General features: G+C 40.5%; 1 protein-coding gene across 1 annotated transcript; it reads left to right on the forward strand.

Moving 5' to 3' along the window:
* The first annotated feature begins 17,277 nt into the window (after positions 1 to 17,277).
* LOC113081028 (zinc finger protein 256-like) lies at positions 17,278 to 19,107 on the forward strand. The gene is made up of 2 exons (XM_026253088.1): positions 17,278 to 17,285; positions 17,373 to 19,107. Exons 1-2 carry the CDS (start codon positions 17,278 to 17,280, stop codon positions 19,105 to 19,107), a joined length of 1,743 nt encoding a protein of 580 aa, XP_026108873.1.
* Positions 19,108 to 22,182: the final 3,075 nt, after the last annotated feature.

A 22,182-nucleotide genomic window follows, 5' to 3' on the forward strand; every position in this document is an offset into this window, starting at 1 on the left:
GTACAAATCCCTCCCTTCTGTTGAACACGCAAAAAAAAAAATATTTTTAAATGTTTTCACCAAAAGGTTGATGATAGCCATCAACTTCCATACTAGAGAGAAAAAAAAACTGTAATGGAAGTCATTGCCTAACATCCACTGTCTGGTTACCAACATGATTTAAAATATAAGTTTTGGGTGGGGTGGGGTGCGTGGGATTTCCCCCTTTCTGGTCAATGTATCCCTGCCTCTGCTGAATAATTTTTATCCCCGGTGGGGATACATTTATCCCCCCCTCAAAGTGATCAGTGCTACTACACTAGTGGCGAGACGGATCACAAAACTTATCACAGATCCGTGGTTTAATTAAAGTCCGTTTTATTTTAAAATGCGCTACTTTGGCTGGCGCGTCGGCTCTCTGTATTCACCACTCTGCAGACTTGCTCAATGTCCCGGCCACGGCGATATCTAAATGGTTCATAGCCTAACAATACTTGCGAGACGGTTGAAGCCGGTCTGCTGGGCAGTGGAGTTGCTAACTTGGCGACTTTGTTGCTAGATTTAACGACTTTTTTTTCTACAAAAAAGCGACTAGCGACACATCTAGCGACTTTTTGGGTAATCTTTATTAAATCTCTGAGACTCTCTGGTGCTGACGCACGAGCACAAGGTCTCTCTTTCCCAGCGCGACCCTCTCTCTGCATGAGCGAGTGCAGAGAGAAGCAGCACTTTCAGTAAAAAAATAAATAAATATATTCTGTTGCTTCTAATATTTTACAAGCAAGTATAGCCGACATCAGTCACAGCACAACCATCCTAGTCTTAATGGACCGTGTTTTAGTCAATATAATATTCATTCCATTGTCTGACAACAGAAACATTAAAATATAGTAATAAAAACAGTTTTATTGAGAATTAAATTAAATGGTTAAATTAAATTGCAGTATGTGAGCATAGGGAGGCACTTACATCATAAATATGCTAATTAGATGACATGACATCATCTAGTTCGTGTTCTCATTATTTATTTTTATGAATTAAAATGTTTCAAAACATCCCACCCTCTGTTTTTTCACAAATCGCACCCTGGTGGTAACCAAGGAAACACCATCACTGCTATTGGCTTGTTAGGTCTGATGTCATGTAGCACCGCTTCCATGTACAACGAGAACAAAAGGTGCTTATATACACTCACAATGTGATATAATACTACTGAAAAAGTTATTATCCTAACCTTTAAAAAAAACACCCTACTGTTGAAGAGGAATTACCTTTGTCAACCATTTCCATAAACTATGCCAATGTAAAGGGGCGTCAATGACATAAGCATTCTTGTTTGCAGTGCAGGTCTAAAGCTAGTATCAGGTCAATAGTAGAATATAATGGTCTACATTAATGCAAGTGATATTTACAGTCATGTTTGGTGTCATTTGAATTGACAGGGCAACTGGTACAATGACTAAAAGATAAAACAGATCCTAAAAGTAAACCACTCGGACTTCCGGTTGGGCAGTGAAGCACGATGGCAAGTTAAACTGTGAGCTCCCTTAAGTCAGTTTCAAAACTCTGCTAATCTCATTATATATTTGTTGAGAATTCAAAAAAAAAAAAAGCAAGGTAAAGACCCCAAACGAACAGAAACTTTAGACGCTCTGCGCGCGGGTTTGAACGCTATTAGCAAGCAGATACAGGAATTTCGCAGCGAGCTGAAAGCGGAGCTCCGGACATTTAAAGTTGAACTCAAAACCCAGATGAAACGCGAGCTAGAGGAGTTTAAAGAGGATATAAATATATAAATCGTGGCAACAACACAGACTGATGGTCTACTACACGATTTCCTACAAGAACACAAAAGGATGACGGAAAAATTTACGGACCTCGAGTCGCGGTCCAGAAGAAATAACCTGCGGATTTTCAGAGTGCCAGAAGAGACAGAGAAGGGGTCTGTTACTCAGTTCGTCGAAGAAATTATCCGGAGTAAACTTGACATTGAAACCGACTGTCAAATTCAACGGGCACACAGGGCTCTGGCGCCGAAACCTAAAACAGATCAACCACCGAGGGCCATCGTGGTGAATTTCCTACAGTACAATACGAAGGAGAAAGTCCTGAGAAGAGCCTGGGAAAAGAAAATAATCACACTTGGAGAGCGGAGGATTTTCTTCGACCATGATTACACCTCGGTTGTGGTGCAGCAACGCAAGTCGTATGTTAAAGCTAAGAAAATATTGAAAGAAGCGGGGATTCGATTTCAGACTCCATTTACAAAGATGAGAGTGCACTGGGATAATAGAGTAATAACATACAACGAAGCGGGAGAAGTGGAGAAAGACCTGCGTGATAGAGGATATAAAGTGGCGGATTCCGAAGATGCAGCCGGCCCCATAACGTTACTGGAACGACTCGAGGCACGGAAAAGTTCAGCATGCCAGCGGGTCGGCAGAGAGCGGAGAGCGGAGGCAAGCAGAAGAGCACGGAAACGGCTGGAGGATTTTCGGCAGACGAACCTGGTGAATTTCTAAGAAACCATCTAAAGTTATATGACGACGTGAACAAGGGACTAATACATAAGGGGTTTAGGGGAAACAAAGTTGTGAAATGACCGTAACTTAGAACAATTCAATAATACAGTGAGAGGCGTTTGTGTACATGCACTGACTTGGGGGAGACATGAAGAAAATATATCTAGTATGAGAGCAAAAACACTTTACAGACTGCATCTCATATCTAGAAGGGGGCCCTCAGTTCATCTGAGGCTTTCCCTCTCTATGGAGACAGTGACTCAAAACCCTAAATTCTGGGTTAATGTTCCCATCTGGAGGTCAGTTGATATCCTTCCTGTTAATCTAATATGTTTTGGTTTATGTAAAAGTTGTTTAGTAGTTTATACTTGTTCAAATTGTTACGTCCAAGGACGTATATATATATTTGTGAGACCTGCATGGTACTGTGGTATGTGTTTCTTTCTTCCTGTGGTTTTTGTTTTGTGTATCCTGCTCTACTTTGGCTCCTCCCACTCTTTCACTTTGGCAGGTAGCTGATTGCGTCCCCAGCTGCACCTCTAATGCTCTTTTAAAATCCTAATTTTGTTACGTTCAGACAAGAACCCTAGACACTAGTGGGACGTAACATATTTGGGGGCTCGTCCCTTGCGAATTTGATTATTTGTAGAGTTAACAAGTGTCCTCTACAAAGTTACTTGTTGTTGAACTTTCCTATTATTGGTGACTTTCTCTTGTAAAAACACACATTTATGGGGTGAGGGCAGACTGCATACGTAAAAATGGAATTTGATCTATTGGCGTTTACACTTCTACCAACTACAGAAGTTTTTAATCAGTGCAGAAAGAAAGATCTGTTATTTATTGCTGAATTCTTCAATGTTATAGTAAATAAAGATGCTACCAAGCAGGTGATCAAAGAGAAGCTGTATGAGGAGTTGGTGAGTACAGGCATTTTACCTGCTGAATCACCACTGGATGTGTTAGAGCAGAACGTAGGAGGGAGAGAAACTTCTTCAGGTGTATCCCTTCCTGCTGAATCTCGATTAGATCCGATAACGGTAGTTAAATTGAAAGAGCTTGAGTTGGAGCTAAAAAAAAAAGAACACGATATTAAAGTAGTACAACTCCGTACTGTCGAGGTTGAAGCAGAGCGTGACATTAAGCTAAAGACTCTTGAATTAGAAGCTGAAACTTTGCGCAGGAAGCCTGTTCCCCTTCCACGCTTGGGATCTCCCTCCTTACCAACATTTGAGAGTTCACCTTCACAATCAAACACGGTTGACTACGACCCAGTTGGCAATACCCAGCCTAACTTTGATGTTGTGAGGTACGTAAAACTGGTACCACCTTTTAGAGAAGCTGAGGTAGATTGTTACTTCACCACTTTTGAGCGCATCGCTGCTAAGTTGGGGTTGCCAAAAGACATGTGGGGGCTCCTTCTACAGTGCAATTGTATAGGTAAGGCACAGGAGGTCTGTTCTTCGCTTCCGATTGAACAGTCTCTTGATTATGAAATTGTCAAAGCGGCAGTATTGATAGCATATGAATTGGTTCCTGAAGCCTACCGTCAGCGCTTCCGACACTTAATGAAAACAGCCAAACAAACATATGTAGAGTTTGCGAGAGAGAAAAAAACACTCTTTGAGAAGTGGTGCCTCTCTAATAAAGTCACCAGTTTTGAGCAGTTGCAGGAACTTATCTTATTGGAGGAGTTTAAGAATTGTGCACCTGAAACTGTAGTTGTCCATTTGAATGAACAAAAGGTAAGCACGCTCTCTGAAGCTGCTGTGATAGCAGACGAGTTTGTGCTCACCCATAAGACAGTATTTCCATCTTCACGTCAGTCCAAACGTCAGTTTAATACTGAACAGGCGGAGAGGGAAACTTCCAGTGTTTTGAGGGACATGGCAGAAAAAGGTTGTAAAGCTGATGCAAAACGCTCCAGTAACAAACGTGTTTGTTTCTACTGTTTGGATCCAGGCCACTTTATAATGGATTGTAAAGCATGGAAACAGAAAAATGCTGCTGGGAAATCTAAAAGTGTAGCTTTTGCTCAGGCTGTCTCAATCCCGAAAAACTGTTCAGTGTCGGCTGATGGTACTGGGTATGAACCCTTTCTCTTTAAGGGTTCGGTTTCCCTTGGTTCTGACTCTCTGGGTAAGCCTATCTCAATTCTGAGGGACACAGGAGCAACACAGTCATTTATCTTAGCAGATGCTTTGCCATTTTCTGCTGATACGTACTCTGGTACTGATGTGTTGGTGCGTGGAATTGAGTTGGGATGTGTGAGGGTCCCAGTGCATGTGGTTTATCTTAAGTCTGATCTAGTTACAGGTGTGGTTCCTCTTGGGGTGCGAACTGAGCTGCCTGTGGATGGGATAAGCCTTATCTTGGGGAATGACTTGGCAGGCGGTAAGGTTTTCCCCTCTCCAGTTGTCGTTGATACGCCAGAGATATCGCCTGACTCTGATGTTGCGATTTGTTTCCCTTCCTTGTTTCCTGCATGTGCAGTAACTCGTGCTCAGGCACGGAAGTGGGAAGATACCGTGAATCTTGCTGACTCATTTTTGAATCCAGAAAAAAAACCTCTGGAGTGTACTCTATCTATTAAACCACAATTAGACCCTAATGATTCTGTGAAGTCAGGTTTAAAAGCAACAGCTCTGAGATTTGAAAGAGAACACTTAATTGCTGCTCAAAGATCTGATCAATCTCTAGCACCCTGCCTTGAAGCTGCTGTTCAGTTAGAGGACTCGTACGATACTAGAATAGCCTTTATTTGGGAAGATGATGTCCTAATGCGTCGCTGGAAGCCACATGATGTTGATGAAGCTTTAGCTGTCTGGTAGATTGTTTTGATTATCATTCTGAGGTATTGCAGCTTGCCCATGAGCATCCACTCTCTGGCCATCTCGGCGTTAATAAAACCTACAAGCGCATTTTTCAATACTTCTTTTGGCCTGGATTAAAGTCTAGTGTTTCCAAATTCTGCAACAGTTGCCATGTTTGCCAAATCGAGGGTAAGCCGAATCAGACTTTACCTTCTGCTCCCCTCCATCCGATTCCAGTAGTGGGTGAGCCATTTGAACGGTTGATTATGGATTGTGTCGGGCCGTTACCAAAATCAAAATCAGGGCATCAATATGTTTTGACTTTGATGTGTGCTGCAACTCTGTTCCCAGAAGCTGTTCCTCTCCGTACTCTTAAAGCCCAGGCGATAGTGAAGGAGATTGTTAAGTTCTGCTCAATGTTTGGATTGCCTAAAGTTATCCAAACCGATCAAGTTACTAACTTCACGTCCAAAGTGTTCGCTCAAGTGTTAAGAGAGTTAGGAGTTGATCATAAACTATCCAGCGCATACCATCCAGAGTCCCAGGGTGCGCTGGAACGCTTTCACCAAACTCTAAAATCAATGCTACGTTTATATTGTCTCAGTACTGGCAAAGACTGGGTTGAGGGTTTGCCGTTGTTAATGTTCGCAGCTAGAGAGACTGTGCAGGAGTCATTAGGTTTCAGCCCTGCGGAACTTGTTTTTGGGCACACTGTTCGGGGACCCTTGAAACTGCTGAGTGAGCAGTTATTATCAAAAAAAAAATGTCTAGTAATGTATTGGACTACGTAAGTGATTTTCGTGAACGTCTCCATAAGGCTTGTGATGTAGCAAAAGCTCATCTGATAACTGCACAATCTAAGATGAAATTGCGCTATGACAAGAGAAGTGTAAAGCGCAATTTTCAACCGAACGACTTTGTTTTGATCTTGCTTCCGGTTCCAGGGTCAGCACTGCAGGCTAAATTCACTGGTCCTTATGCTGTTGAGAAAAGGCTTACTGACACTGATTATGCAATCTCAACTCCAGATCGTAGGAGAAAAAGTCGAGTGTGTCATGTGAATATGTTGAAGGCTTATGTCACGAACGAAGTCGCAAACAAAACCCGTCTCCGATGTGGTGTCGGCAGCTACTACGACAGTGCTCTCTACTGCATATTGTCCATTGGAAGATGATCTGATTGAAAATGAAGATCGAATGTCTTGTACACGTCTAAACAATTCTGCAGTACTGAGTAACTTAGACTCGTATCTTGCTCATTTGCCTAAGAACCAACGCACAAATTTAGTGGAATTGATAAGTAGGCATCCCACCTTGTTTTCTGATGTTCCCCGCCAAACTACTGTCCTTGCACACAACATCGATATAGGTGACTCCGTACCCATTAAGCAACATCCTTACCGTGTCAATCCGCATAAACGTGAAGTAATGAAGTCAGAGGTTGAATATCTGTTGCAACATGGATTTGCTACACCCAGCCAAAGCCCCTGGAGTTCACCATGCTTGCTTGTTCCTAAATCTGACTCGTCCTATCGTTTTTGCTCTGACTATCGCAAAGTTAATAACATCACCAAGCCTGACTCTTTTCCTCTACCTCGAATAGAGGATTGTGTTGACAGAGTTGGTTCTGCGCGATATGTTACCAAATTGGATCTTCTAAAAGGTTACTGGCAGGTGCCACTCACACCTCGAGCCTCAGAAATCTCTGCTTTTGTTACCCCTGACAACTTCCTACAGTATTCCGTTATGGCATTCGGGATGCGAAATGCGCCTGCGACCTTCCAACGCCTAATGCAGCACGTGTTGTCAGGGGTGGCCAACTGTGAGGCCTACTTGGATGACGTAGTGATCTATTCAGCTAGTTGGGGAGACCATCTGAATAGTCTTAACCAAGTTTTTAGTAGGTTATCTGAGGCGTCATTGACGTTAAACTTAAAGTGTGAGTTTGTGAAGGCTGTAGTTACCTATTTGGGTAAAAAGGTGGGCCAAGGTCAAGTGAGGCCAGTTGAAGAAAAAGTTGCTGCCATATTGAACTTTCCCATTCCTACTAACAAAAGAGAACTGAGACGATTCCTGGGTATGGCTGGCTACTACAGAAGCTTCTGTAAAAACTTTGCTTCTGTGGTTGCCCCGTTGACAGATCTCCTGAGCACCTCCAGAAAATTTGTGTGGAGTCATGATTGTAATTGTGCATTTAATGCTGCAAAAGATCTGTTGTGCCATGCCCCCTCCTATCAGCTAAGAGTTTTGCTCTGTCCTTCAAGTTGCAGGTGGATGCAAGTTCTTCAGGAGCAGGCGCTGTTTTGCTACAAGAGGACTCTGCTGGTGTAGAGCATCCTGTGAGTTACTTCAAGAAGTTTACCAAGTGTCAACAAAAGTACAGTACTGTTGAAAAAGAGGCTCTAGCCTTACTATTAGCATTGCAACACTTTGAAGTTTACTTGGGAGGTAGTTGTAATCCGGTGGTGGTTTACACTGATCACAACCCCTTAGTGTTCCTTTGGAGAATGTGTAACTCAAATGAACGTCTGATGCGCTGGTCTTTAATCATTCAAGAATACATACAACCTTGACATTCAGCATCGAAAAGGTTCAGAAAATCTTGTAGCCGATGCACTTTCTAGAGTATACAGTGTGGATAATTAGGGTGCAACTAACAAAAATAGATGTTGTTAGGATGTTAAGATATTGCCTAATTCATGAGTTTACAAACATTTCTTTGGGGGTATTGTTTGTAACTTATGGGTGGGGGGGTTACGTCCAAGGACGTATATATATATATATATATATATATATATATATATATATATTTGTGAGACCTGCATGGTACTGTGGTATGCGTTTCTTTCTTCCTGTGGTTTTTGTTTTGTGTATCCTGCTCTACTTTGGCTCCTCCCACTCTTTCACTCTGGCAGGTAGCTGATTGCGTCCCCAGCTGCACCTGCTTACCAACCAGGAGGGAAGCAGCATAAAAGCCAGCAGAACTCTCAATCGGAGAGAACTTTTCTCCAGAGCTTGGTCTGTGTCCTGCCTGGTCCAGTTGTTTGAAACTGGTGTTGAATGCTGTAGTCTGCTCATTGTTGAATGCTGATGCCTAGGAGCTCTGTTGCTGGTGAGACGCCCCTAACATTTCACTGTTATAAAGCCACCCCTTTTATTTTCCTTTTCAAGCGGTTATTCTCCTGATTGTTTACTTTTTTTTTGTGTTACTTGGGAACTGTAGGGAGGTGGGCGCCATTTTGGTTTTGTAATCCTGTTTTCTCCTGGTTTGTGGTTAGGTAGGGAGTGGGTGTACATTTCTGTCATTTATTTGTTTGTGAAGCTTATTAAGAATTTAATTTCCCAGGTAGACTAAACTTTTTTGTTTGTTATTTTGGCATTGCCCCCTTCTGAAGTCTTTGTTTCCCTAAAGTTTTGACATGGATGTACACGTTCTTTCTGTTAAGAGCTTTTAAATAAAAGCCTTAAAATGATTCTTGCTGTTGTGGTGCTGTGGCAGGGCCCTGACTAATGCTCTTTTAAAATCCTAATTTTGTTACGTTCAGACAAGAACCCTAGACACTAGTGGGATGTAACAAAATGTTTCCCAGTGGGGTTATCATTATACAATGATTGTTGTAGAGATAGTTGAATGCAGGAGAGAGACATTGAGATAATGTCTTTGAATGTTAATGGATTAGGAAACCCAGCCAACAGAGCTAAAGTTATAGCCAAATTGAGAAAGGAAAAGAAGCATATTTATTTTCTGCAAGAAACACATTTATCAAATGAGGAACATGAAAAACTGAAAAAATGGTTTTAAAAATATATTTTATAGTTTCTCATAGAAAAAGGCTAGATTTGTGAAACAAACGTACTATGAATCTAGGATCAGGGCTTTCTGTAGCCAGAATGTGTCCACGCACTTCATACAGTGTATTTTTCTAAAAGTCAGGTATGAATATTTTACTCTTAGATTCATCTTTGAGAATTTGATGTCTTGCATTGATTTGATATCTATGAATTGGCTATGTAATTGGCATACTCCTTACCTGACTGATAATTTTTTTTTACATTTGATTTACTCTGAAATTATTTTCTCAAGCAGATCAAGTGAAGGCTATGTTTCTACAAATCTGCGTCCAGGGTTAGTACTAAAACTCAGACTAGATGGAGCATAGGGCACATCAAGTGATATTTTAGATTTCTGAATAACCGCTTGACTTTAGTTAAGTTGTACTCAGTTGCATTAACTATAGGGGGCTAGTCATAGTACTGGTAATAACCGCTGATTATTGTTTGAGCTTTGATTAAGTTGTACGTAGTTATTTTTAACTATCGGGGCTAGACAGAGAGTGCTATCATAACCGCTGATTATAGTCTCGGCATTAATTAAGTTTTACATGGGTAACTGAGGGGGACACTATTTAAAAGAATGGTTAGCATGGGCAACCTATTAAATAGTATTAGTCATAACTTCTGGGTTCTGTTTAGACTGGCGAGTTTGTGATCGTGAGGCACATGTAGAAGAACGGCCGTCGTGGGGCACCCTGAGAGACATAGATTCCTAATGTAAGAGTAAAAATGAAGTAAAGAGTTAAATTAGAATAATCAAAAGGTAAGAAGAATAACAATAATAATTAGAGACAAACATCCAATTTGCCTTTCAACCTTAATTCAAGGTCAAACTAAAATGGAGTCAGATTAAATAATAAGATTAGAATTGGATTTAAATTGAATAACTCCACACGCTAAAAAGATAAAAAACGCAGGAAACCTTCAGCCAGCACCAGATCATTTCCTAGGGCCTAGTGTGTGGACTTTACAGCATAAATTTGTCTACTGGCATACACTGAACCTACTCCAATTTTTGTATTATCATCGAGTTTCTTTACAGTACAACTCAATAAGATTCATTAATAAAACTAATGTGGTTGACATCAAATCAACAATAAATTTAACAAAAACTTTAATCAATTAAATTATGGACAACTTCTTTAGCCACAGATTCTTTTCTACATTTAGCTTTTGGAAAAAACCTTTTAAAAAACGGAATAAATGTTTTAATTTTCAATAATCTCATTCCTTTTTTACGGATCAGCTGTCTAAAACCGATCACATTCAGATGCCTTTGCATTTGATACAATACCAAAGTTATAGAGACAGTGGCTATCCAAATGTTGTTGATTGTTCCCTTACAGCTGTCATTTGCTTATCAAAATATATTCTTCAAAAGTACTTGTCAAGGCATTAATGACATTTAGCTGCACTTTATACAATTTGCAAGTATCCGTAACATTAGTTAAAATGTAGTTAAAAAAAAATAAAAACACACGGTTTATAGTTCTATGGCTAAACATCTTTACGGCGTATTCATTGTGAACATGACTGCATTGTAAAGCAAGCTAGGGTAGTTAAAACAAAACTAACTGATACTTACATCTACACGCCTTTTCTCTGCCTCCTCTCTGAGTTTTGCAGCATCATGGATTTCATTCTGTATCTGCATCTGTGGACACACAAGCAGTCATTTCTCAGATACTTTTCTTTCCTGAATTACTTTTTAATAAGACTACATTAGTTCTTTACCCTTTGTCGATCAATTTCCAAACATCTTCGGAACTCTGCACTTTGCTCAAGTATAAGGTTTCTTCTATGAAGAAGACTCTCCTAAAATGGACAGCGATTAATAGCAGTCGTTTGTGTTATTTCACTGAATAGAAATGGTAAGCAAAAAAAAAAAAATCAAACAAAAACAGCAAGACAACTTTTTGGCGGCCATAGTTAGACCGCCTACAAGATCCTGGGTAACATTTAGCTGGGGTTGGTGAACTTAAACCAATTAAATTAATGAATAAACACAAACAATTTCCTGTAAATGCATTTTACAAAATGATTACTGCATTTGTCACACAGAAATGCAACTGACAGTAAAGCACCTCATTACTTTTAGTAGCATTAATGCATGTTAATGACTGAATGTTAATGATCATAAAGCTGGTTGGATTTTTGGCAAAGCATGACACTAATATAACTAATATAACTATGTTGATTTAATTCTAGTTAAAAAAAAAAAAACGGGAACACTTTCTATGAAGCCTGTATTTATAATACATTACAAGGGGATTCTTAAGTCATTATAATGAATCCATAATGCATTATAAAAAACCTTAGAATATGTTATATTGTCTCATGAATATTCATAAGAACAGTTATATATTATAATATTTACTTTGTTTGTGGTTATAGCTATGATTATTTATAACACAATGAACACATTGCATCCACTTTTACAATGAATTATACTTCTCATAGTTATAATGTATTATATGTCTCATATCTTGTCATTTTTCTGATGTTACTTAAAGCAGTCAAAGACCACTTATAAGTAGTAAAAATTATAAATAAAAAAAATTTCTCAAACTGCCAGAAGATCAGATATCGGATCAGATGAATGTGTAATACGACACATTTGCTTTGAACTATTTTTATTTTTATATCAGTTTGATGGTATCCTATGGACAGCTGTTGATAAGTAACCTCGGCAATTTCATATCAAGTAGCAGTCACTGGAGTATTACTATGTCTGCTACTGTAAAAATATGCTAACACTTTATTTTGATGGTCAACCAACAGATAAACTGAATATAAGTGTCTTTGCAAGTACGTCTACTTATTCTACCAAACTAGATTCTACCATTCTTGAGCATACTGATACTCTAATGAGAGTTAGTTGGCATGTAGTGTCAAAATTTATGCTTATAGTTAAAGGATTAAGGGGACCATCAAAATAAAATGTAACCATATAAATTGCAAATAAAATTGAATTTTTTCAGTTGGAGTATGAAGCTCACATCAATTAAATTATTTTAAGTCCCACAGGAACCACTCTAATAACACTCAACATCTAACCACTCACAAGCTGTAGTAAGATACTGTGCAGATCTTAAACAATGTCAGGATATGATACAGTCCATTATACTGTAAATGAAGTAGATTTAATAGGAGTTCATTGTGTTATAAATAATCATACTCTTAAACTTATAACCACAAATACTTAAGTATTATAATTGTCATTATGAATATTCATGAGTTCATTTAACATATTATAATGTTTTTTTTTATAATGCATTATGCATTCATTATAATGCGTTAAGAATACCTTTTTGTTTTATAAATACAGGCTTCATAGAAAGTGTTACCAAAAAAAGCTAACTCAGTCAAATATAACTACAAAAATACAGTAGTCTAACATTTTAACTTGCTAGATCCACTTTTCTGCAGTGTTTAGCTCTGAACTTAATCAAAACACCTGAGCAGGCTAATCGGTGTCTTCAGGATCAATCGAAAAATCACAGGTCAGTGATTTTGATCAGAATTTGAGCTAAACTCTATGGGAAAGTGGATCTCACAAGCCAGATTTGAGGATCCCTGTTCTACATTCACTGTCAAAGGAAATCCTAATATGTTTACACCGAGTAGCATGGAGACTCCCAATCCCAGTACCCCCTCCCCCCCTGCATATTTCACATGTCTATCTTAGTTAACACCAGATTCAGATAACCAGCTCATAATAAGAGCTGAACTGCGTTCCAATTTAAATGATCCCTACACTTGTGTTCATTGCTCCCTACTCCCAAAGGGAAAATCCATGTAAATTTGCTTAACTTCGGAACATTCATTCATGGATTTGTGCTATGCTACTGCTTGTAGTGTCTGCACACACAGACAAGTGGACCTTTACCTTTGTAAATAAAATGAAATTAATTTTTTGCACACTTTAATGCACTTCGAATGTAACATACACTTCTAACATTTCTAACTTAAATTATAGTGGAATATCTGATGATGTCCACTTCATACAGCACATATAGTCGAATAAAACAAACGTACGTGATAAGAGAAGTACAAAATATGCAGAGTGGGGTGGGGTTTGTAGCAGATTAGAGGCGTGCAGCATGTGTGGAGACTCAATACCGTTTGGGTTCGACCAGTGGATTCCAAAAATGCACTGCACTCTTCTACAGTGTTGTCCATTGATTCCTTTGTGACATGTTAAAGTAATAAAGATTAAGAAAAATCAAAATAATACTGCATGAATAATGACAAATTATATTTCATTATGACTGCAAACTAAGTGTCATGTAAACACAGGTGGCAACTGTAATTAATTAAAAGTGGATCAGATTCCATAACTGCACTGCATTCTCCAGCTGTATGGTCCATTGTTTCCTGTGTGGCAATTCGACATAAGGTGAACCAATTAAGTGTAAACACCTAATCCACAGTAAACCAAATTGCAAAGTAATCAATAATATACTATAATTCGTTACATTTACAAAAAACATAAATACCATTTGTGGTGAATCAGATTCAATGACTTCTCTGCATTCTCCAGCCATATTGTCCATTGTTTCCTGTTTGATAAATAAAAAAAATTAAATAGCTGATATACACACAGTCAGTTCACGGTTAAATACCTTTAGTATGGTATGACTGATAAACGCCAAGGGATGTCAGTCACTTCAATGTGATGTGCTGACATTAGGTTTCACACTTGGGACTCCCCAAACACCTGGCCAAGAAATCTGGCCCATCAGGATTTGATGGGAGTCATTCTATCATTCAAACGTTACACTCCAGTGCCCGGTTGCATGAAACTCCTTAAGCTAAGAAATCCCTTAGATATAAGGTTAAGGTTACCCTTAGTGAAACTTAAGGACCTCTACTGCCCTGAAAGACAGCGGAGACCAGTGTCCGGTTGCATGAAACTCCTTAAGTGAGGTTTTCCCTGAGGGAGAAAAAATCCCTAAGGTAAGGGATTTCATTAAGAGCGTTGCAAGAAACCTCTTAACGGTCCCCTTCACCTAAGTGTTAGCAGGTAAGAACGATGGTAGACCAGGAAGGGGTGCAATTGACAGTCTTTAATAAAGAAAATAGTCTTTCTCAGAATAAAGAGAACAAAAGTCACGGACTTCTTTCAGCCCAAAACAGAAATGGCCAGAAGACCGGGTCTAAGGAAAAACACAAATCTCCACGAGGGCAGAGGCAGGGGCCCCAGGATGTCAACACCCAGTCCATAAACAGAGGAGGTCGCCGGCGGTGTGAAAGGCCAAGGACAGGTGCAGCACAGGTACTCTGCAAACAGGCACAGCTGGATAATACGCAGTCCAAAGACAAAATTACTCACAGTAGAAACAACGACAAAAACCATCCATGGACAAGACAGGACAGGACTTGGGAACAGGTGTGTCTCATGTAAGGTGATCGAATAATCCGACAATAAGACAGGGCTAGAAAGAGAGAATAAGAAGCAGAGACAATCAAGGGCAAAAGAGGGACAGGTGAGGGAATGAAAGGGGAGACAGCTGAAAGTGATAATGAGCGGAGGAGTGTGCGTGATAGAGTGAGTAAGTGATCACAAGAGGGAGACAGAGACAGGGGAAAAGACCAGGATCATGACACTAAGTGTTTATGCTAAGCGTTTCACAGTAGTTTCTGACGACATACTGCAAAGATCACCGCGGCTGCTATAGTTACTACCTCTAACAGTAATCAGAACATAACGAACCACAAAGCCAAACCCTTACTAAAATCACAATTGTATTAATATATTTTTGCTATGGAGAGTACAAACATAACAGAAAAAAAAACTAACAAAACAAACTGGACAGAGGACGAAAAGGCAATTATTGTTTTCATAAGTGGTTATAATAATAATAATAATACTTTTCAGCCTTTCATCAACCATTCATCATATCCAAGGGATTATTACAATCATTAAAAACATACCTATGTATTTCCTCCTCTTCAATTAACACTAAATCAGCCATTGTATTTTGAGTTCAAGTTGACTTACGGGAACTGTTTTGGTCCCTTAAAAATAGATTAGTCCGTGCCCCCCAATTCATTTCCAATTTTGACTCTTTTATGGTCACCAGGATTTGTGAATGTAGTACAGAGAGATACACAATGGAATAACAGAGGTTACTTATCAGCCTTTTAACTGCATCCAAAACAGAAACACTATTGCAGGACTTCACCAACACAAATTCCTCCTAGAGAAATCTTCAACAGAGATTGATCTTACCTTGATGGCAGTTGAATGTTATTTGATGAGTCAACATGAGGGAAATCCTCATGGAGAATGTGTTGAGCCTCTGAGCATCTGGAATACTTTGGACACAAGAAAAAGAAAAAAAAACTCATGTAAAGTTTATAAAGATTACCAAAGATGACAGTTCATAAGTCAAATTTTGTCATTACAAACACTTAGGGGAAAACAACTAATAAGATGTCATGGTATACATGTTAAAGTGAAAACAGATGTAAAATCCCTTAATTGTCATAGATTAACTGGGTTATCCAAGCTGAAAAATGTCAGTTAAATACAACTCCAATTCAAGACAAAGCTTTCTACACATCTACACATGACTGCTCTCTGAAATGAGCTTTAGACAAATTAAAGCACTTTCTGCTTAAAAAAATTTAAATAATAAAATTCAGATTACAGTTGTATTTTATTATGAAATATGATCAATACAAAGTTAATTGAGAATTTTTACTTACACACTGGTGGAGTCTGTCCCCACTGAAGCAATGCTACAATGCAAACCAAAAATACGTCAGCAATATGTCCAAGCAGGGCCGGCTCTAGGTTATTTCGTGCCCAAGGCGAGAGAGCTTGGTTCATGTCTCTTAGTTCATGTCAAATTAAGTTTGATAAATAAGTTGCACCTGACTATAAGTCGCAGGACCAGCCAAACCATGAAAAAAAAAGTGTGACTTATAGTCCGGAATATATGGTATCTATCTATCTGTCTGTCTATCTATATATATATCTAGTCTATCTATCTGTCTATATCTATGTATTTATCTATAATCTAAATCTGAATACTCTCGTCTACTACTCATCACTCTAGTCTCTCTCAATGCTCTCAAGGCTCTCGGGCTTTGGTAAATTCTCTCCCCAACGTGACGTGATGAAATGCATTGTGGGGGAAAGGAGATCGCTGTAAGATAGTACCTACTTTTTCGTATTATATTCCGTTTTGTGATACCCAACAACATAAAATACAATGGATAACAGTTTAAATGTTTATTACCAACACGCAAATTGCACAAATTCGTTGAAAAATTAACCATGCAACATGGCCTTTAAAAGGAAAAGTTAACATAAAGATGAAAAATCGCTCATCATTTACTCATCATGTTGTTCCAAACCTTTTGTTCTCAACTCTGGCCCCGGAGATCCATTTTCCAGCAGAGTTTAGCGGCAAACTTGATCAAACTCACCTGTCTGTAATTTTCTAGTGATCCTAACTTGTCTAGGTGTGTTTGATTAGGCTTGCAGCTGAACTATGCAGGAAAATGGATCTCACAGTCTAGAGTTAAGAACCTATATGAGTTTATTTTGTGGGAATAGTTAAAGATTGACAGTGGCTTACCTGGTGTTGCAGTGTATTCTGTGGCGTTCAAGAACATGCAATGGCACTTGTTGATTGCAGTACATGCAAATTTGCTGCAAAGCCTCCCCCTCTCCCAAACTGTCATCCTAAAATGCAATTCACACAGGTACTATAAGGGAAAATACACATAATACACACAACAAAGTAATTGACATTACTTACCTTTTGATTATCTACATTCAAAGGGAGATCATGTTGCAAAGGTACAATGTAAGCCACAGCTTTATTTAGACTGCCTTTGTTCTTTAGATAATTAGCAGAATACCCCTCTGGTGGCATAGCTACATCTATAAGTTGTCTGCTCCTGCAGCAGCACATCAGCTTGAAGCCTCCAGAATGCTTCAGTGGAGGAAATGCCTCTTCAATTATCTTAATAAATTGTTGTGGTGTGCATTGCACATCACAAAATCTCACTTTTTTTTTTTGCCAAGACCGCTTGCCTGGAGGCACATTCTTTCCTCAACACTAGGAATTTGTAGTGTATTTCCTAGAGAACAGCAAAAAAACGTGTGCTCCCATGGTTGGGTGGCATTTTTTTTTTCTTTGACACTTTACTGTATGGCTGAAACAGTCTGCACAAAGATCCTGTGACCTTGTCTGAGCAGTTTGCAGAAAACTGACACAGGGAGGGGAATGGAAGCCGAACAGTCGGAGTCACAACTGTTGGTGCTGGTGGCAAAGCAGTGCCAGATCCAGCAGTCGGCCCCATCAGTCGAGCTGTCGGCCCTATCATTTCAGCAGTCGGCCCTATCATTTCAGCAGTCGGCCCCATCAGTTCAGCAGTCGGCCCCATCAGTCGAGCTGTCGGCCCTATCATTTCAGCAGTCGGCCCCATCAGTTCAGCAGTCGGCCCCATCAGTCCAGCAGTCGGCCCCATCATTTCAGCAGTCGGCCCCATCAGTCGAGCTGTCGGCCCTATCATTTCAGCAGTCGGCCCCATCATTTCAGCAGTCGGCCCCATCAGTCCAGCAGTCGGCCCTATCATTTCAGCAGTCGGCCCCATCAGTCCAGCAGTCGGCCCTATCATTTCAGCAGTCGGCCCCATCAGTCCAGCAGTCGGCCCTATCATTTCAGCAGTCGGCCCCATCAGTCCAGCAGTCGGCCCTATCATTTCAGCAGTCGGCCCCATCAGTCCAGCAGTCGGCCCTATCATTTCAGCAGTCGGCCCCATCAGTCCAGCAGTCGGCCCCATCAGTCCAGCAGTCGGCCCTATCATTTCAGCAGTCGGCCCCATCAGTTCAGCAGTCGGCCCCATCAGTTCAGCAGTCGGCCCCATCAGTCCAGCAGTCGGCCCCATCAGTCGAGCTGTCGGCCCTATCATTTCAGCAGTCGGCCCTATCATTTCAGCAGTCGGCCCCATCATTTCAGCAGTCGGCCCCATCAGTCCAGCAGTCGGCCCTATCATTTCAGCAGTCGGCCCCATCAGTCCAGCAGTCGGCCCTATCATTTCAGCAGTCGGCCCCATCAGTCCAGCAGTCGGCCCTATCATTTCAGCAGTCGGCCCCATCAGTCCAGCAGTCGGCCCTATCATTTCAGCAGTCGGCCCCATCAGTCCAGCAGTCGGCCCCATCAGTCCAGCAGTCGGCCCCATCAGTCCAGCAGTCGGCCCTATCATTTCAGCAGTCGGCCCTATCATTTCAGCAGTCGGCCCCATCAGTCCAGCAGTTGGCCCTATCATTTCAGCAGTCGGCCCCATCAGTCCAGCAGTCGGCCCTATCATTTCAGCAGTCGGCCCTATCATTTCAGCAGTCGGCCCCATCAGTCCAGCAGTCGGCCCCATCAGTCCAGCAGTCGGCCCCATCAGTCGAGCTGTCGGCCCTATCATTTCAGCAGTCGGCCCCATCAGTTCAGCAGTCGGCCCCATCAGTCCAGCAGTCGGCCCCATCATTTCAGCAGTCGGCCCCATCAGTCGAGCTGTCGGCCCTATCATTTCAGCAGTCGGCCCCATCATTTCAGCAGTCGGCCCCATCAGTCCAGCAGTCGGCCCCATCATTTCAGCAGTCGGCCCCATCAGTCCAGCAGTCGGCCCTATCATTTCAGCAGTCGGCCCCATCAGTCCAGCAGTCGGCCCTATCATTTCAGCAGTCGGCCCCATCAGTCCAGCAGTCGGCCCTATCATTTCAGCAGTCGGCCCCATCAGTCCAGCAGTCGGCCCCATCAGTCCAGCAGTCGGCCCTATCATTTCAGCAGTCGGCCCTATCATTTCAGCAGTCGGCCCCATCAGTCCAGCAGTCGGCCCTATCATTTCAGCAGTCGGCCCCATCAGTTCAGCAGTTGGCCCCATCAGTCCAGCAGTCGGCCCTATCATTTCAGCAGTCGGCCCCATCAGTCCAGCAGTCGGCCCTAGGATTTCAGCAGTCGGCCCCATCAGTTCAGCAGTCGGCCCCATCAGTCCAGCAGTCGGCCCTATCATTTCAGCAGTCGTTCTAGTCAATTCACTAATCGTTCCAGTCATTCCAGTAGCTGGACCAGCAGACTGTACAGCAGGCATGCTTGAAGGTGCTGTTGATGTTCCTGCTTGCACTCCTGTTTGGCCCCTGAGAAGTTGGCCCAGCTCCAATATAAGTGCAGTTGCCCTGTATCAATGGACGGGTAAAGTTTAAATGGAGAAAATCAAATATCACAGCAGACCAGTAACTTGCAGTTTCCATTCAATTCCTTTGTATTTCAGTTTTTATTTGTTTTGGTCAATTTCTGTATTTAGCTTAAAATGTGCAGATTATCAAAGAGGCATAAATAATAAGACAGTTATTAAATCATTAATTCCAATTCCATAATCGTGTAATAATTTAATAAATGTATATATGCCTAATGTATTTCATTTCATTAATGATTTCCTGTGCAAAAAAAAGGCTTAGTTTCTGGCTTGTATGGAGTTATATGGAGTATAATAGCAAATTATAGTGTGTGTGTGTGATAGAGAGAGAGACCTTTGTGCACTTACCTTGATGTACAATATCTGAAAAAAAATCAGAATATGCACCTCATGCTCTCAGAACTACATGGAGTAAACAATAAAAAAAGAAGTGTGTTTATGCAGCTGCTGCCTTAGTACAGATTGCCTATATGTGAAATGCTCCTCTTTTCTTGATGGTAAAGCCAGTTTGAAACCTTAAAATCCTGTAAAAAAAATCTACTTTGCATCAAATTTATGAACATAATGTAGTATGAACCAAAATGCAAAACCAACTTCAAATAAGCTGCAGCTCGCTGGAGGGGTCACACTACATAATCATTTCTAAAACTTTGGTACAAGTCAAGCCCTTTCTCGTGTTGCTTGCTGCTCTTCTCACCATTAAATATCCAGCATGATGGCATGGAAGTGTTTAAATCCATGTACTTTGCTTTTGTTTAGTCTATTCGCTTGTTAAATCTGACGTCACGTAGCAGCGCTTCCGTGTCCAAACGCTCTATCAGTTACCACGAGAAAACAACAAAAGGTGCTAATATAAACTCACAATGTGATAGAATACTAGCGAAAAAGTTATAATCTTAACCTTTAACTCCATACCGAAGTACCAGATAGCCAGACAATGAAAATATAAATATAAAACAAATATATAAAAATTTGTGTTTGGGACGCTGTGAGCACGGAGAATGTAGTGTATATCGTAAGTTTGAAAGTGTTTAACTTAAATTATCAATATGAATAAACAGTGCTCTTAAACGGCTGCTGAGGTCATATTCTCAAGTGAAGAGAGTTGAGGCCTGGACCCGGAAACAGCGCTTCTTACGTCATCACTTAACAACCGAATACTTTCACCACCATTAAAAGGCAGCAGGTGCATAAATACACGTTTGTTTACTCCATGTAGTTCTAAGAGCTGAGGTGTACATTGTGATTTTCTGAAAAACATTAAGGTAAGTGCGCAAAGGTCTCTCTCACACACACTCTCTCTCTTTCTCACACACACACACACACACACACACACATACACACTCAATATAATATGCGACCACACGAGAATACACAATTTCCACATGATTGAAAAAAAATCGCATGCGAACACGTACGACAGCAAAAATCGCACCGTGTACGCCCGCCTTAAGGGTCTCCACAATCTTCCTCAGGGTCCGGTCACCTCTTCTCATCGTGCAGCGTTTTTTTCCAACCTTTATCCTTCCCACAGATTTCCCACTGAGGTGCCTTGATACAGCACTCTGGGAACAGCCTATTCGTTCAGAAATGTATTTCTGTGTCTTACCCTCTCGCTTGAGGGTGTCAATGATGGCCTTCTGGTCAGCAGTCTTACCCATGATTGCGGTTTTGAGTAATGAACCAGGCTGGGAGTTTTTAAAAGCCTCAGGAATCTTTTGCAGGTGTTTAGAGTTAATTAGTTGATTCAGATGATTAGGTTAATAGCTTGTTTAGAGGACCTTTTCATGATATGCTAATTTTTTGAAATAGGAATTTGGGGTTTTCATGAGCTGTATGCCAAAATCATCAGTATTAAAACAATAAAAGACCTGAAATATTTCAGTTGGTGTGCAATGAATCTAAAATATATGAAAATTTAATTTTTATCATTACATTATGGAAAATAATGAACTTTATCACAATATGCAAATTTTTTGAGAAGGACCTGTAGATATAGATATATAGACTGTTTCATCAAGCGCACGCGCCTGGAACCTAAGTTAACTTCCGGTCTATGTTGTGTATATCAGTCTGGCTGCGGTACCTCCTACAAACGCAGTTAAAGTCAATGTGATGAGTAAACTGGGCTCAGGTGGTTGTGCTGCGGGATGTGTTTCCCATACATTTATTTATTTTTGGAGACTCGCCACAATTTTAAAACTGATCGATTTTCAAAAAGGCTTCGTTGAATAAACATGAGTAACGTTACATACTTTACGTTTAATAATTGTTTACATTTATATGTTTAAATATCAAAACGAGGCACAGGTGTTTTTATATCACTATTTCTGAAGGAGGACTTGCATGTTATATGCCTGATAAAGCAGTGTGTGAGCGTAGCTCTGCTTTTTTACAGCTGTTACCAGAGGTGGAAAGTAACGAATTACATTTACTCGCGTTACTGTAATTGAGTAGCTTTTTTGTGTACTTCTACTTTTTAAAGTAATTTTTTAAATCTGTAATTTTACTTTTACTGAAGTATATGTTGTTTGAAGTATTGTACTTCGCTACATTTTAAAACACATTAATTACGGAGTAAAATAATAATAATAATTATTATTATAATTCGCTCCCTGCAAACTACGTCAGTAAATAATGGGCAGGAGAACAAACAGGCGCTAAAATCACAAGAAAGATGCAGACGGACAAAACAGGCGTTAGTGGTGCAGACACCGCTGAAAACGAAACCCCGTCATATTCTGAAGTTGAACTCGAAGGAAATGAAGTGAACCCCTGGCCATATTTATGCTCTATGCAGTGTAAGCTATAGAGACACCAAACTAG

This window comes from Carassius auratus, unplaced genomic scaffold (assembly GCF_003368295.1).
Source record: "Carassius auratus strain Wakin unplaced genomic scaffold, ASM336829v1 scaf_tig00032882, whole genome shotgun sequence".
Taxonomy (NCBI): domain Eukaryota; kingdom Metazoa; phylum Chordata; class Actinopteri; order Cypriniformes; family Cyprinidae; genus Carassius; species Carassius auratus.